Source organism: Phyllobates terribilis, unplaced genomic scaffold, assembly GCF_046119375.1.
Source record: "Phyllobates terribilis strain yellow unplaced genomic scaffold, ASM4611937v1 Scaffold_9__5_contigs__length_417890890, whole genome shotgun sequence".
NCBI lineage: Eukaryota > Metazoa > Chordata > Amphibia > Anura > Dendrobatidae > Phyllobates > Phyllobates terribilis.
In genome coordinates this window covers 82,880,621-82,892,996 of record NW_027362769.1, presented here as the reverse complement: position 1 = coordinate 82,892,996, position 12,376 = coordinate 82,880,621, and the positions used below count along the sequence as shown (strand labels likewise).

The window sequence follows — 12,376 nt, the reverse complement described above, 5'->3', positions numbered from 1 at the left end:
TTAAATGCCCTTAACCGACTTACTACGGCGTCAGATCGTATCAAAACACATCGCGTGTCTCCGAGACTAAAGGAAAAGCAAGTGCTGCTGCACAATGGCAGCGATCTGGAAAAGCTTCTTATAAATAATGAACTAGGTGTTAAGGCATCTTTATAAAATTCTGGAGAAACACAAGGTGACACTAGCAAATCAGAAAACAAACGATACTGTGTGGGAAAAACTTATTTCTCCTGCAATCAAGCCTGGTAATGGAAGTCTAGTAAGAAGTGTCCTCAACACACAAAATTTAATCTGCTACACGATACCGTGGATAAAATTAGAAAACGGGACAAACATATCTGACACAGCTTGTGCCTTAAGCCCTAACACTTGTATCTGCATCCGGCATCTGGTGATTACTCTGAAAAAAGATCCATCTGGTGTGAAGTTACAAGAACTTGTGGCAGGATATGTAACGTGGTTGAATCCAGATCGCCTAATTTATCTTAATTGTTTTTAAAGAGATCCTACAAGTCTCATATACACACAATATAGATTAAAAGTAAATGGCCATCTAGCCATTGAAAGGAATCTCCACCTAATCTGAGAGCAGCATGATGTAGAGACAGAGACCCCGATTCCAGTGATGTGTCACTTGCTGGGCTGCTTGCTGTAGTATTGATACAAGTTTTACTTTCAGGAGATTATCTCTAGTGGACTAGTAAACTTGCTGCCAGGAAATCTAACCCCGCCCCCAACACTGGCAACTTTTTGCCTATGCACAGTGTTCACAGAAGGCTGCCAATCAGCGGTGTGGGCGGGGTTATACAGAGCTCAGCATTCAGAGAACTACTAGATCTCCAGCAGAGAAAACAGGAATATTATCAAAAACTACAGCGAGCAGCAAAGTAAGTGACACATTGCTGGAATCAGGGTCTCTACCTCTATATCATACTGCTCTCAGATGGGGTAGCAAAAATCTGGAGAAAAATTGCTTTTAAGTTTTCTTATGGTAATTGCATATGGAGAGTCTGCATGAATAATAATTCTGCAGATTTACATATAAAAAAGTGTGGACATTAAGAAGAACTTGAAAGCTACGCCATTAAGCTTACAAGCTTTGGTCGCTAATAAAGTTCTCCAGAGTTTTAACTAATTTACTGACATCAGGCAATTTTTTTTAGGTTTTCTGTAAATGTTTGCAAACCTCACTGGTCATGAAACATTGCCTGCATTACCGTAGTGAAGTGAAGCAGTTTCTCTGTATGTCTGTTAGACCGTTTGCTGTGAGAGGGGAGAAGGATCCGAAGTGGGAAAACATCTTATTTTTCAGAACAAAGTACCCACTAAATCTCACACAGGAAAGAAACTAGCTACTCCGCAAGCATAAAGAAACTCAAAAAAGGTATGTACAAGAATGGAAAAGGCACAAAACACACAATTTCTTGCTGCTACACTATATTCAACGTATTTAATAAAAGAAAAAAAAAAAGATTAAATAGTAAAACTTTAAAATGAGTTTTAAAAGAGTTTCAATTGATGATTGTTTCCTTTAAGAGGCCATGAAAATATGATTATGGAGAGGTTCAATTCCCAGACTATCAGTATAAGACTGGGGTCACCAGACTGTATTTTCTCTCATCCGGGAAAATCGGTCCGATTATGCTAATCACACTCTGATCAGAGGTCGATCACCGTGTGATCGATTTGCTCCGATGTGGAGTAGATAAAAAAAAAAAAAAAAATTCTCCATCTGCTCTATTCTGTCAGTCCATGAAAATCAGACCACACTCAGATGTCATCGGAGTGCAGTCCGATTTTTTTTGTGTGACCGTACTTTGATGAAATCCAACTTGCAAGGCGGAGTGTGATCTGAATATTCGATGCAACTCGGCATGCTGCAATTGTTTTGTTCAGACACACTAGGTCAGAGGAAAAAAATATTTATATATCGCACTCAGATAGCAAATACTGTTGTCTGTACGCGTCCCAAGGATGGGTTTAGACGAGTGTATAAAAAAAATTTTAAAAAATGGCTCGGTTTCAGCCAGAAAAGTGGGACGATTTCTCTCTCACTTGCCATCCGTGTGCAATTGGTATACAGCAGCGGCTAGTAATCATTTACAGGACCACTGACAGCAATTGGCCTGAAAATATGGTCAGATGAACAAATGGGATAAGATCGCTGAATAAAACCCATCTATTGAACAAGACTCACAGTAATACAGATTTGCATTACTGCTGGGAATCTGCATCACTTTATGACTTGTCTGGTAACTTTACAAAAATATCTGTTTGTAACCAATTTAAAATGATATTTATATCTTAGGCAAAAAAAAATCTGTTCTTATATGTGCTCAGTTGTGCATAATAAAATACATACACAATGCATCAACAATGCCTGTAACAAAAAAACAAAACAAAATGATAGATAAAAATATTCTACAAAACTATATAAAAACAAAACAATTTTGCATAGAGATCCAGCTGGATTAATTCAATGGACAATAAAAGATCCCATAAAAAAGTGCAAGATAACTGCCAGCAGACAAAAGGCGGATTTATCCGTTACTGCCGGGTTCATTCAGACAAACATTTTGTGATAGAAAATATGAAACAAAGTCCAAATATGCAAGTAAGGCTATGTTCATACGTTGCGTTTTTGTAGCGGGTTTTTTTTTTTATACGTTTATGCAAATTTTCAGCTGCGTTTTACAGTACCACAAAGTTATGAGATTTCAGAAATGTCACACACACACCTTTTTTTTTTCCTAACTGTTTTGTCAAAGAGCTGCGTTTTTGCAAAATGCAGCATGTCACTTTCAGCGTTTTTCAGTGTTTTTTCACCCATTGAAAGCAATGGGTAGTGCAAAAAAAAAAAACATTGCAAAAAAACAAAGGTACCAGGTTTTGCTGTGCTTTTAGTGAAAAAAAAAAGCATGTACAGAAGTATGTGAAACATTTATTCTTGTGATTTTCCCAAGTTTAAATCATAATGTCTTGGTCACCTGAGATGGCAGTTAGGATTAGTACAGTTTAATTAAATTAGTGATGCGTACAAAGTAAACATTGGCTGACCAAGGTGTGAGACTGAAAAATACCTGTGGCCGACCAAGATGTGAAATTGAAAAATGCCTGAGCAACTCAATGACAGAATTAAGTATGAAAGTAAATAATATCCTACAAACTCAATGCTCTGCCAATGTCTTAGGTAAACTATTCCTGACTAATTCACCTCCTACCCGCTTAGGCTGCGTGTCCACTATGCTTTTTTTTTAAGCGTTTCTGCAGCTGCGATTCCGCTGCGAAAAAGCTTAAAAAACGCTTGGTAAAAGGCCTGCCATGTTTCCCAATGATAATCCACATGTGCTGTGCACATGCTGTGGAAATTTACGCTGTGAATTATCATTGCGGAAAAATCCGCAGCAAGTTCATTAATTTTGTAGAAACGCGGCGTAATTGCCGCCACTGACTTGGATTGAATCGCATAATATTCGCATGACTACATGTACACATGCGGATATTAAGAGATTCAATGTGCGGATGGTACCCGGGTCTGGAGAAGAGTAGACTCTCCTCCAGACCCGTGTACCATAGTACCTGTAGTTAAAAAAGAATTAAAATAAAAAAAAAAAACACATTATACTCACCTTCTGATGGCCCCCGGTCCCCTGTACGGTACGTCCGGTGTCTTCGGCGGCTCGCGGTGGTGTAAAAGGACCTTCCATGACGTCATTTAGTCATGTGACGGGTCGCATGACCTGTCACATGACTAAATAACATCATGGAAGGTCCTTTTACACCACCGCGAGCCGTCGAAGACACTGGAGAAGGAGAACGGGAGCCATGTATAATTATTATTATTATTTTTTTTTACACTATTGATGCTGCATTTGCAGCATCAATACTTGGTCACACATTATAAATCCATGCCGGTTGCATGGATTTATAGTGTGACCAAGTTGTCAAGCACTTTCCAAGTGATGCTAAAATCGCTTGGAAAAGTCCTTGATAACCCGCATGCAGAAATGCTTGTGAAGAACGCTTGACAAACGCTTCTACCTGGCAGGAAAAACGCATGGAAAATCCACATGCGTTTTTTCCTGCCAGGGAGATGCAGAAAAAATCCGGAGCATTTCGGCTTCGTGGGCACATAGCCTTACATTTGTAATGTGTATTTTTTCATGAACACATATGTCTTGCATTGGTGACCTGGGTTCAGGCTTCTGTGGTGGAAGCAAAGCTGAACTTTGGGATCCTAAACAACGCAGCAAAACCTGCATTTTTGACGCCGCTTCTTTTCTGCCAAGAGAGCAGGTTTTGCCTGAGATTAAAAAAAAAAAGCAGCAAAGATGCAACTTGTGAACATAGACTTCAAGTGACATGAGGGATATTAGACCAGGAAACTGAGCTAGAAGGCGCCGTTTGTCACGGGACTAACATAGAATGATTGGTAACCTGAACATTTACGCAAACCACTACTCTGTTAATTAAAGAAGTTGTGCAAAAGTTAAAGAAACCTTTTTCTTTGCAAGGTGGTATTTGCAACTCCGCTAGAGCTGAAGTGCAAGAAAATAATAAAAAAAAAAAATTCCAATTGCAAACGTTCACTGGTGGCCATTCACACAGAATAGCTTTCCAATACACAGGCGAACGACCGGTGATATGAAGCAATTCCTGGGGACTCTTGTGAGAGCCGTGCACTATGCCGCTATAATGGAAATGTGGCTGTGAGCTATGGCGGACGCATCCACGGGAGACAACACTTCACATCCATGCTCTCAGAATACAAGAGCTTATTAATACGTACTATCAGCACCCGATACTGCTGTACGCCAGGGCTCAATGCACGGGTGACAGCACATTATTTTCTTCTTTTTTTTTTAAACCAAAGACCTAGCAAAAATAAATTTAACAAAGCAGGAAAAAAAATTACTTTACAAAACCCCTCGCTTCAAATATATTTCATATGTAAATCACTCTGTAAAGCTGAATTCTTAAGTATCAGTTTGCTGCAAAACCTATTCTTCCATGGATAAAAGAAAACAAAAATTTGGCAACAGTGTGTTTATACTGCCTCCTACAGGACATTTAACTTCATTACAAATAAGCCTCCGACAAAAAAAAAAAAAAAATTAAGAATGCAATTTAGTCGACTAAATATCAGATGTCTGAAATATTAATGTTGAAACTCATCACCTTTTCTCACAGCTCAGCAATCTCAAGTGTCACTTTGGCAGATCTAAATCTTGACTGTAAGACAGGACATAAAAGTAGCAGCTTCCATGCTTACTGCCAGACTAATATAGCAATTTATATTAGAAAACAGAGGACAGAACCAAACCTCAAAAAATGTGTTCAACCAAAAATATCCTGCACACCAAATCACTGATAAATAAATTACTGACACAAACATCCAAAGCAGGCTCCTGGAACCAAGGCATTGTATTGTGCTCCAGGTATAGCTGTTTTTTTTTTTTTTCCTCAGCAGATTCAAATCAGGACAGAGACCCTGATGCCAGCGATGTGTCACTTACTAGGCTGCTTGCTGTAGTTTTGATAAAATCACTGTTTATCAGCAGGAGATTATTCACTAGAGGACTAGTAACCCTGCTGCCATGTAGTCCTCCATATTCATGAGCTCTGTATAACCCACCCCACCAGCACTGATTCTGCCTATGCACAGTGTACGCAGAAAGCTGCCAATCAGGTGTGTGGGGGGCAGGGTTATACAGAGCTCAGCATTCAGAGATCTGCAGCAGATAAAGCAGTGATTTCATCAAAACTATAGCAAGTAGCCCAGTAAGTGATAAATTGCTGGAATCAGGGTCTCTGTCTCAACATCATGCTGCTGCCAGAAATTTACTACATTTTAGAACCTTAAGCCATTTGGTTACAGAAAAAGCAGGCACAGAGCCAGAAATAGTAAATCTGCCTTATCTTATTACTGCACGAACAATGTTGGAAATAATAAAATAAATAGTAAAGTCAAGATACAGCTAATAAAGCTTACACACATTTAGTAGATATTTTAGGATATATATTTTTTGCCCTATATTTAAAGGTTGTGCAGGAAAAGTCTAGAGGGCAAATGAGAGGACAGAAAAGGGAATGAAGCAGCAGTTCGATAGATAGCCGTGCCATGCTCCAGTGCACAGGGTTCAGATCACATTTCTGCCGCAGACACACGATTTATACAGGCAGCTCAGTCCAGAACATGCTGACAGACACAGCGGAGTGATGGCATGCAATCCTTGCCTGTGGTTAGTCACAAACCGATATGCAATTAGAAAGGTTTTCAAAGATTTATTAAAAAATTATTCCACTGATTTTTCGTTTCAAACAACAAGAGAACAAGTCAAGAAAAAAAAAGGAATTTTTGTCTAAGATGTACTATAGAAACTTTTTTCCTGCACACTCAAAAACTGCGTTCAGCTACGGATGAAATATCACATGATGCCTACAGAAGTCTATGGAGAAGCTGGGCGGAGCAAGAGCCACAGCACACAAAAAGAAACTGTTGAAGCTTCTAATGACTAGAGCCTGCAGAGGAGAAAATCGCAATGTAATGGTCAGAAATTGTATTAGTCCTCACGTTCACACAGGTCATCTTATTCTGAAAAATTACCCGACGATGCAGTCACACTTTAAAAAGCACTTCCATCAAAGTTTTATCCTCTTAATATATTGCAGTCACCATATTATATAGCACTGTGTACTTACAATTGCAATTGCTCATTTTGCCTGTCTACCCAATTAATTCTTCCTTTTTCTCTTCTCTATTTAGAAACAGGAAATCTCTTCCCAGCATAAATCACTCCCCTCTTCAACTCCTGACCCAGCTGCTCCCTCCTCCTCCCTGCCATAGACTTTTGCTAGGACTCAACTTGTGCAGAGAAAATTGACCTCCTGTTTCTATGTAGTGTTTAGAAGGATTCATCTAGTCAGGTTTTAATCACCTGATGTCATAAACCTAATGGAAAAAAAGAAGCAGAAAGGTAAAATGAGCAATTGTAAAGACACAGTGCTATATAATATGATGACTGCAATATATTAAGAGGATAAAAACTTTGATGGGAGTTCTTCTTTAATGTCTGCATGAATATAGTATGTAAAAAGCTTTACCTCCAAAAAAAAAGTGCCGACATTGATGATTGAAAGAAAACACACAATCTGCTCTAAAACCACATAAACCGTATAAAACCGCATTTCAGCTCAGCTCCTGTCCACAAAGCAGCCTCACCTGTGCGTGTCTGTGTCCTAATGGTGTATGAAATATTTTAAGCCATTTAAAGGGCTTTACCAGGGCAGGATAAATATTCTGCCGGTGCTGTAGCATGCCGTAGGATACACATTGTTAGAATTTGCCTCTGATTGCTAGTTCACCGAACATTCAGGGAAGCTAGTCGATACATGGCCGCATATATACAAATCACATATGCACAGTCACATGAATCTAACATGCCACAATAAGTAGAATATAAAGCGCGCCATACACACTAGATGGCTGTCGGCTGAGCAATGCTTTGGTGATCGTTCAGCTGACAGCCATCTCCGTCTACTCTCCCATACACAGGATCGCTCCTGTGTTCTCTAGGAGAATGCCCCAACTGACACTTCGGCTGGCAGCTTATCGCCGGGAGAACAATGCGATTGGCCGGTCGAAATCAGACATGTGTGATCGACAACTGCCCCAAAGATCAGTAGCCTGGTGCCTCCATACATATTAGACCGTTGGTGAGTTCAGTTGACAGTCTAATGTGTATGGGCATTAAAGGGGTTGTCCACTACTCAGACAACCCCTTCTCAATCCGTATGTTTGCAGTCTTTAAAACAATAACACTTCCAGCAGATCCAGTGGTGTTGGCACTAGCTGTCCTGGCGATCATTGTTATGTCACGTAATCCCTGTGGCTGCTTCACTCTCCCCACCTTCGGACAAATCTCATATATCCGGAGGAAGGGAGAGCTAGTGCAGAGACAGCTGGAATGGTGCCGACATCGGAGGTGAATATAGATCAGTGGACAACCCCTTTAAGGCAGGTCTCCAATCCCTTGGCAATATGCTGCTATATGCTACCCTGTAAGCAAACGTCACAACCTGAAAAGGAAATGTGCTACTAGTACAGTCGCAGGCGCTCCACTTCCCCCTCCCCCCACATCGGTGATGACCACTACCTATAGATAGCACAGGACTCGTCACAGGCTTATGCATCTCCATTTCAAAATTACCTACAATGACGACAAGTGGAAAGGAGCTAAAATGGATTTTTCGCCAATTTTCAGGTAATAAAAGTAGTTAAGCATTACATTATTATTGACATTATACACTGAAAAGATCATATTAAAAATTAAGGCAACGACGAACCACCTCGGGATAATGCTTCCTTATCCTATAAGCCTAGCGGCTGTAATTCATCGAGTGCTGAAGTATTTAACCTCAGAGTCACCCATGTTATAGAGGAGACTACGCAAACCACTGGCAGATTACCTGGGCTCACAGTCAGCTGGAAGTAATGGAGTTTGTTGGGGTCGGAGAAATTCACTTTGCAGGTGCCTAATGGGGGGAAAAAAAATAATCATATTAGAAAAAAAAATTATATTATACTCAGAGTGGAGATTACTTGTTAAAATGCAGTTGAGATGTGCAGGATTAAATTATCCCCAGTGATGTCACACTCTTTCCAGAGATGCCAATAATGTGTGTATGAAAATAACAGATAAACATATACAGATGTCGTGTCTATGCCTTCAGCATACATGGGGATTTTTTCCACTGTGAGGGACGTGATGGGATCATTCGCTCCTAGTTTTGATTAAATAAGTACACTAGAGCAGTGCAGGAATAAAACCGCTATACAGCTAGGAACCTCACAGTAACAACTCTGCGGATACAGGGTAGTGAGAGGTTATTGGGAGGTTTACATTTATTTACATGTTACATAGTTTTTAAAGGGAAACTGAAAGCTTATACATGTTGCCCGATCCCCGGCCAGCAAGTACCAGACACCAGCTGAATTATTTCAGCCGTATATGTGTAACTCTGAAACACTGCAGCATTTCAGGGAAAAACATAGTTAATAACAGCCGGGGACCGAGCCGTGCTGGAGACTAGTCAGATAGGCGGGTCCCCGGTGGCTTTTCCCCCGCCCACTCCCCTTGAGTGACAGGTCTCTCCCTATACACGCACACAGGGAGAGACCGGTCACTCCATGGTAGGGAGAAAAACCTCAGCACTCAATTGCTCTTAATTTTATGATTTTAATTGCAGTCCTAAATTAAAGGCAACACACAAGTGTTTCGGTCAACATTACCTTCATCAGTGTATCAAATGCTGGGAGTAACCGGGCGGTTTCTGGAACAAGCGGTGGATACCACGTTCCTCACTATGCACATCAGACCCACCCCGGTTGAGACACAAAGTCCTCCCTCCCCCTTCTTATCTTGATTACTCCCAGCAGTCGGTACACTGATGAAGGTCATGTTCACCGAAACGTTTGTGTGTTACCTTTAATTTTGGACTGCAATTAAAGTCATAAAATTAAGAGCAATTTGAGTGCGGAGGCTTTTCTCATTATAATTCCAGTGTTTTTTCCATAACTCCAGAGTAGAGGGCGGAGAAGTTTCCAGCCACCCACCTGTCTAGTGTCCCGTGGGGGACAGTCTCCGACAGCTATTAAACTATATTTTTCTCTGAAATGCCACAGCGTTTCAGAGTTAAAAATACGTGGATGAATTCATACAACCAACGTCTGGTACATTTTGCCCATGAATTGGGCAGAATGTATCAATTAAGCCAAAAAACTGAGCTGGACTATAAACTGGTATATGTGCAAAGTGTTAGATCACGTTCACACTGTGGCCATTTTCATAGACAAAACCCAAGAAAAAAACCCAAAAATGAGCATATACCCTACCGCAAGTAAATCAGTAAATAGTAATAATACATGTAAATAACATAGGGTACTTAGTTACCACTATTTTAATCAAAAAAGCATAAAAGCCATCCCCCCACGACAAGGGGTACTCATCGGGACAGTCGTAACCAGGCTCTAATATTAAAACCTTACCATGTGCCAATGTGAATAAGGGCAGAGCAGGAGAGGGCCAGAGTAAGACACCCATCCATGGGAAGCTATATAGATGCTCAGAAAGGGGTGGGGGCACAACTCCTGTTTGTACAATGTACAAAAGACAACAGCAAAACCAAAAAACTGAGCTGTATCAGCAGTCAGGTTCCCTTTATCCCCTTCATGACCATGCAATTTTCTATTACATGTAAAATATTAACTAGGTTGGAAGTGATAAGTCTACAGATATGGAATACATCTAATACGGTGTCTACCACGTAGATTTCAGAAGCTTATAGTAGCGTGTAGAAGATGAGCACACACCTTCAAAGTATAAAATCAAATTACTTAAATGAGTAGTTCAGAAACAGGCATTTATGGGACTATATAAGATAAATCATAACATTTCTGTCAAAAAACATCCAACACAGCAATAATAGAAAATGTAGGTGGATGGAAAAAAAAGACTGTGTTGAACTACAATAATATGACAAAAGGTGGCTACTATGGTACAAGTTTTAGTGTTGGCAAATACAATTCACTTGTTGCCACTTTATACAGATATATAGGAGTAAGAGACTGAAGACAGAAAATAATATATGGACAAGCTTACTTACAAGGCAGGTTTGCTTCAAGTTCTGCTACCTCTGCAACAGAATAAAGTAAGAGGTGAAGCAGTGAAATAGATCTAACGCAATAATTAAATAAAAAAAATTGCAACATACATATTGTTTCATTGGCAAATGTGTTATTTTTTTGTTTTTTTTACACTTTGGCACATATTATGCAAAACCTGCGTGTAACATGTGCATAGACGCTATGATTATTCATACATACACACTAAAAAAATTAAGTACATGCTTACTATTTGCATAGCAATGAAAGAGGGTGGATGGCGGCAAAGCTGCTGGTCTGGAGCAGTGAGGTGTGTGTTAACACAATGCCAAGAAGGAAAAACATTAGTAATGATCTTAGCAAAGCAATTGTTGCTTACTGTTGTTAGTTTGGGAAGGGTTATAAGGTCACTGCCAAACAATTTCCAGTGCATCATTCTACAGTGACATTATTTAGAAGTGGAAAACTTTCAAGCGAGTTGACAATCTTCCCAGAATTGAATGTCTTTGCAAATTCACCCAACATCAGACTGTACAAAGTTCAGAGAAATTGCAAAAATCCCAAGAGCTACAGCTCAGACTCTAAAGGCATCAGGATGTTAAATGTTTGTGACAGCACAATTAGAAATTGCTTGTTTCACAGGGCTGCCAGGGGAAAGACTCTTCTTTTTAAAAAGAACATGACAGTACAGCTAAAGTTTGCAAAGTCGTATCTAAACAAATCACAAGACTCTTTTGGACAGAGAAGTGGAGATGTTTGGCCATAATGCTCTGCACCACATTTAGTGAAATCCAAAAACACAGCATATCAGCACAAACACCTGATAGAAGTACGGTGGCGGAGAGGTGAGAATTTGGGCTTGTTTTGGAGCCACAGAATCTGGATACATTGCAGTCATTGAGTCGATCATAAACTACTAACATATTCTAGAGTCAAATATGATTCCACTTATCCAAAAAGCTATACACTCACTGAAAACAAGGTTGTGTAAACTCAGCCATGGGAGGCTAGTTGTTCGCCACTATGTGGTGGTGGTAAAGCGGTTTTCCCAAAGACAAAGTACATCAATAGATCTTGGAATAATAATAATTTCCACAATTGGATGTGTTAAAAATATGTTCCTGTGCTGAGATAATCTTATAAATGTGTCCTTGCTGTGTACTGTGTAATGGCTGTGTCTGACCGTACAATCATACCACATCTCCTGGAAAAGGGAGGAAGCAAAAGAGAGTATACAGATATTACAGGATGGGATTTCAGTAGTGTTGAGCGAGTATGTTCTATTAACCCTTTCGCCGAGTATGCTCGGGCCGAGCTCCGAGTATTTATAGCAGCTCGGTGATATGCTTGAATCGCTCCCGTGTGCATGATTTGCGACTGTTTGACAGTTTTAATACATGTGAGGGATGTGTAAGAAATAGACATTCCTCACATGTAATAAAGCTGTCAAACAGTTGCAAATCATGCACATGGGAGCGATTCAACCATATCACCGAGCAACTGTAAATACTCGGAGCTCGGCCCGAGCATACTCGGACAGAACATACTCGCTCAACCCTAGATTGCAGCTGATCGTTTCTGTGAGGTAAAACATTTCCCTGCCTGTTTTTAAACACGTTTTACCTGACAGAAAGAATCAGCTGCAATCCCATGATGTCCTGTCTATATACTCTCTTTTGTTTCCTTCCTTGGCCAGGAGATGTGGTATGATAA

The 12,376-nt window shown here is 40.1% G+C and overlaps 1 protein-coding gene across 3 annotated transcripts in view; it reads right to left on the bottom strand.

Moving 5' to 3' along the window:
• The window catches only part of UBE2F (ubiquitin conjugating enzyme E2 F (putative)), a 241,232-nt gene that overhangs the window by 189,412 nt on the left and 39,444 nt on the right, over positions 1-12,376 (bottom strand). For all 3 annotated transcript variants that reach the window (XM_073646657.1, XM_073646656.1, XM_073646655.1), the window contains exons 3-4: positions 10,666-10,695; positions 8,470-8,535 (exon numbers count right to left, since the gene is read on the bottom strand). In XM_073646657.1, coding sequence (XP_073502758.1) covers positions 8,470-8,535; positions 10,666-10,695 — 96 coding nt within the window. The remainder of the gene's footprint in view (positions 1-8,469; positions 8,536-10,665; positions 10,696-12,376) is intronic.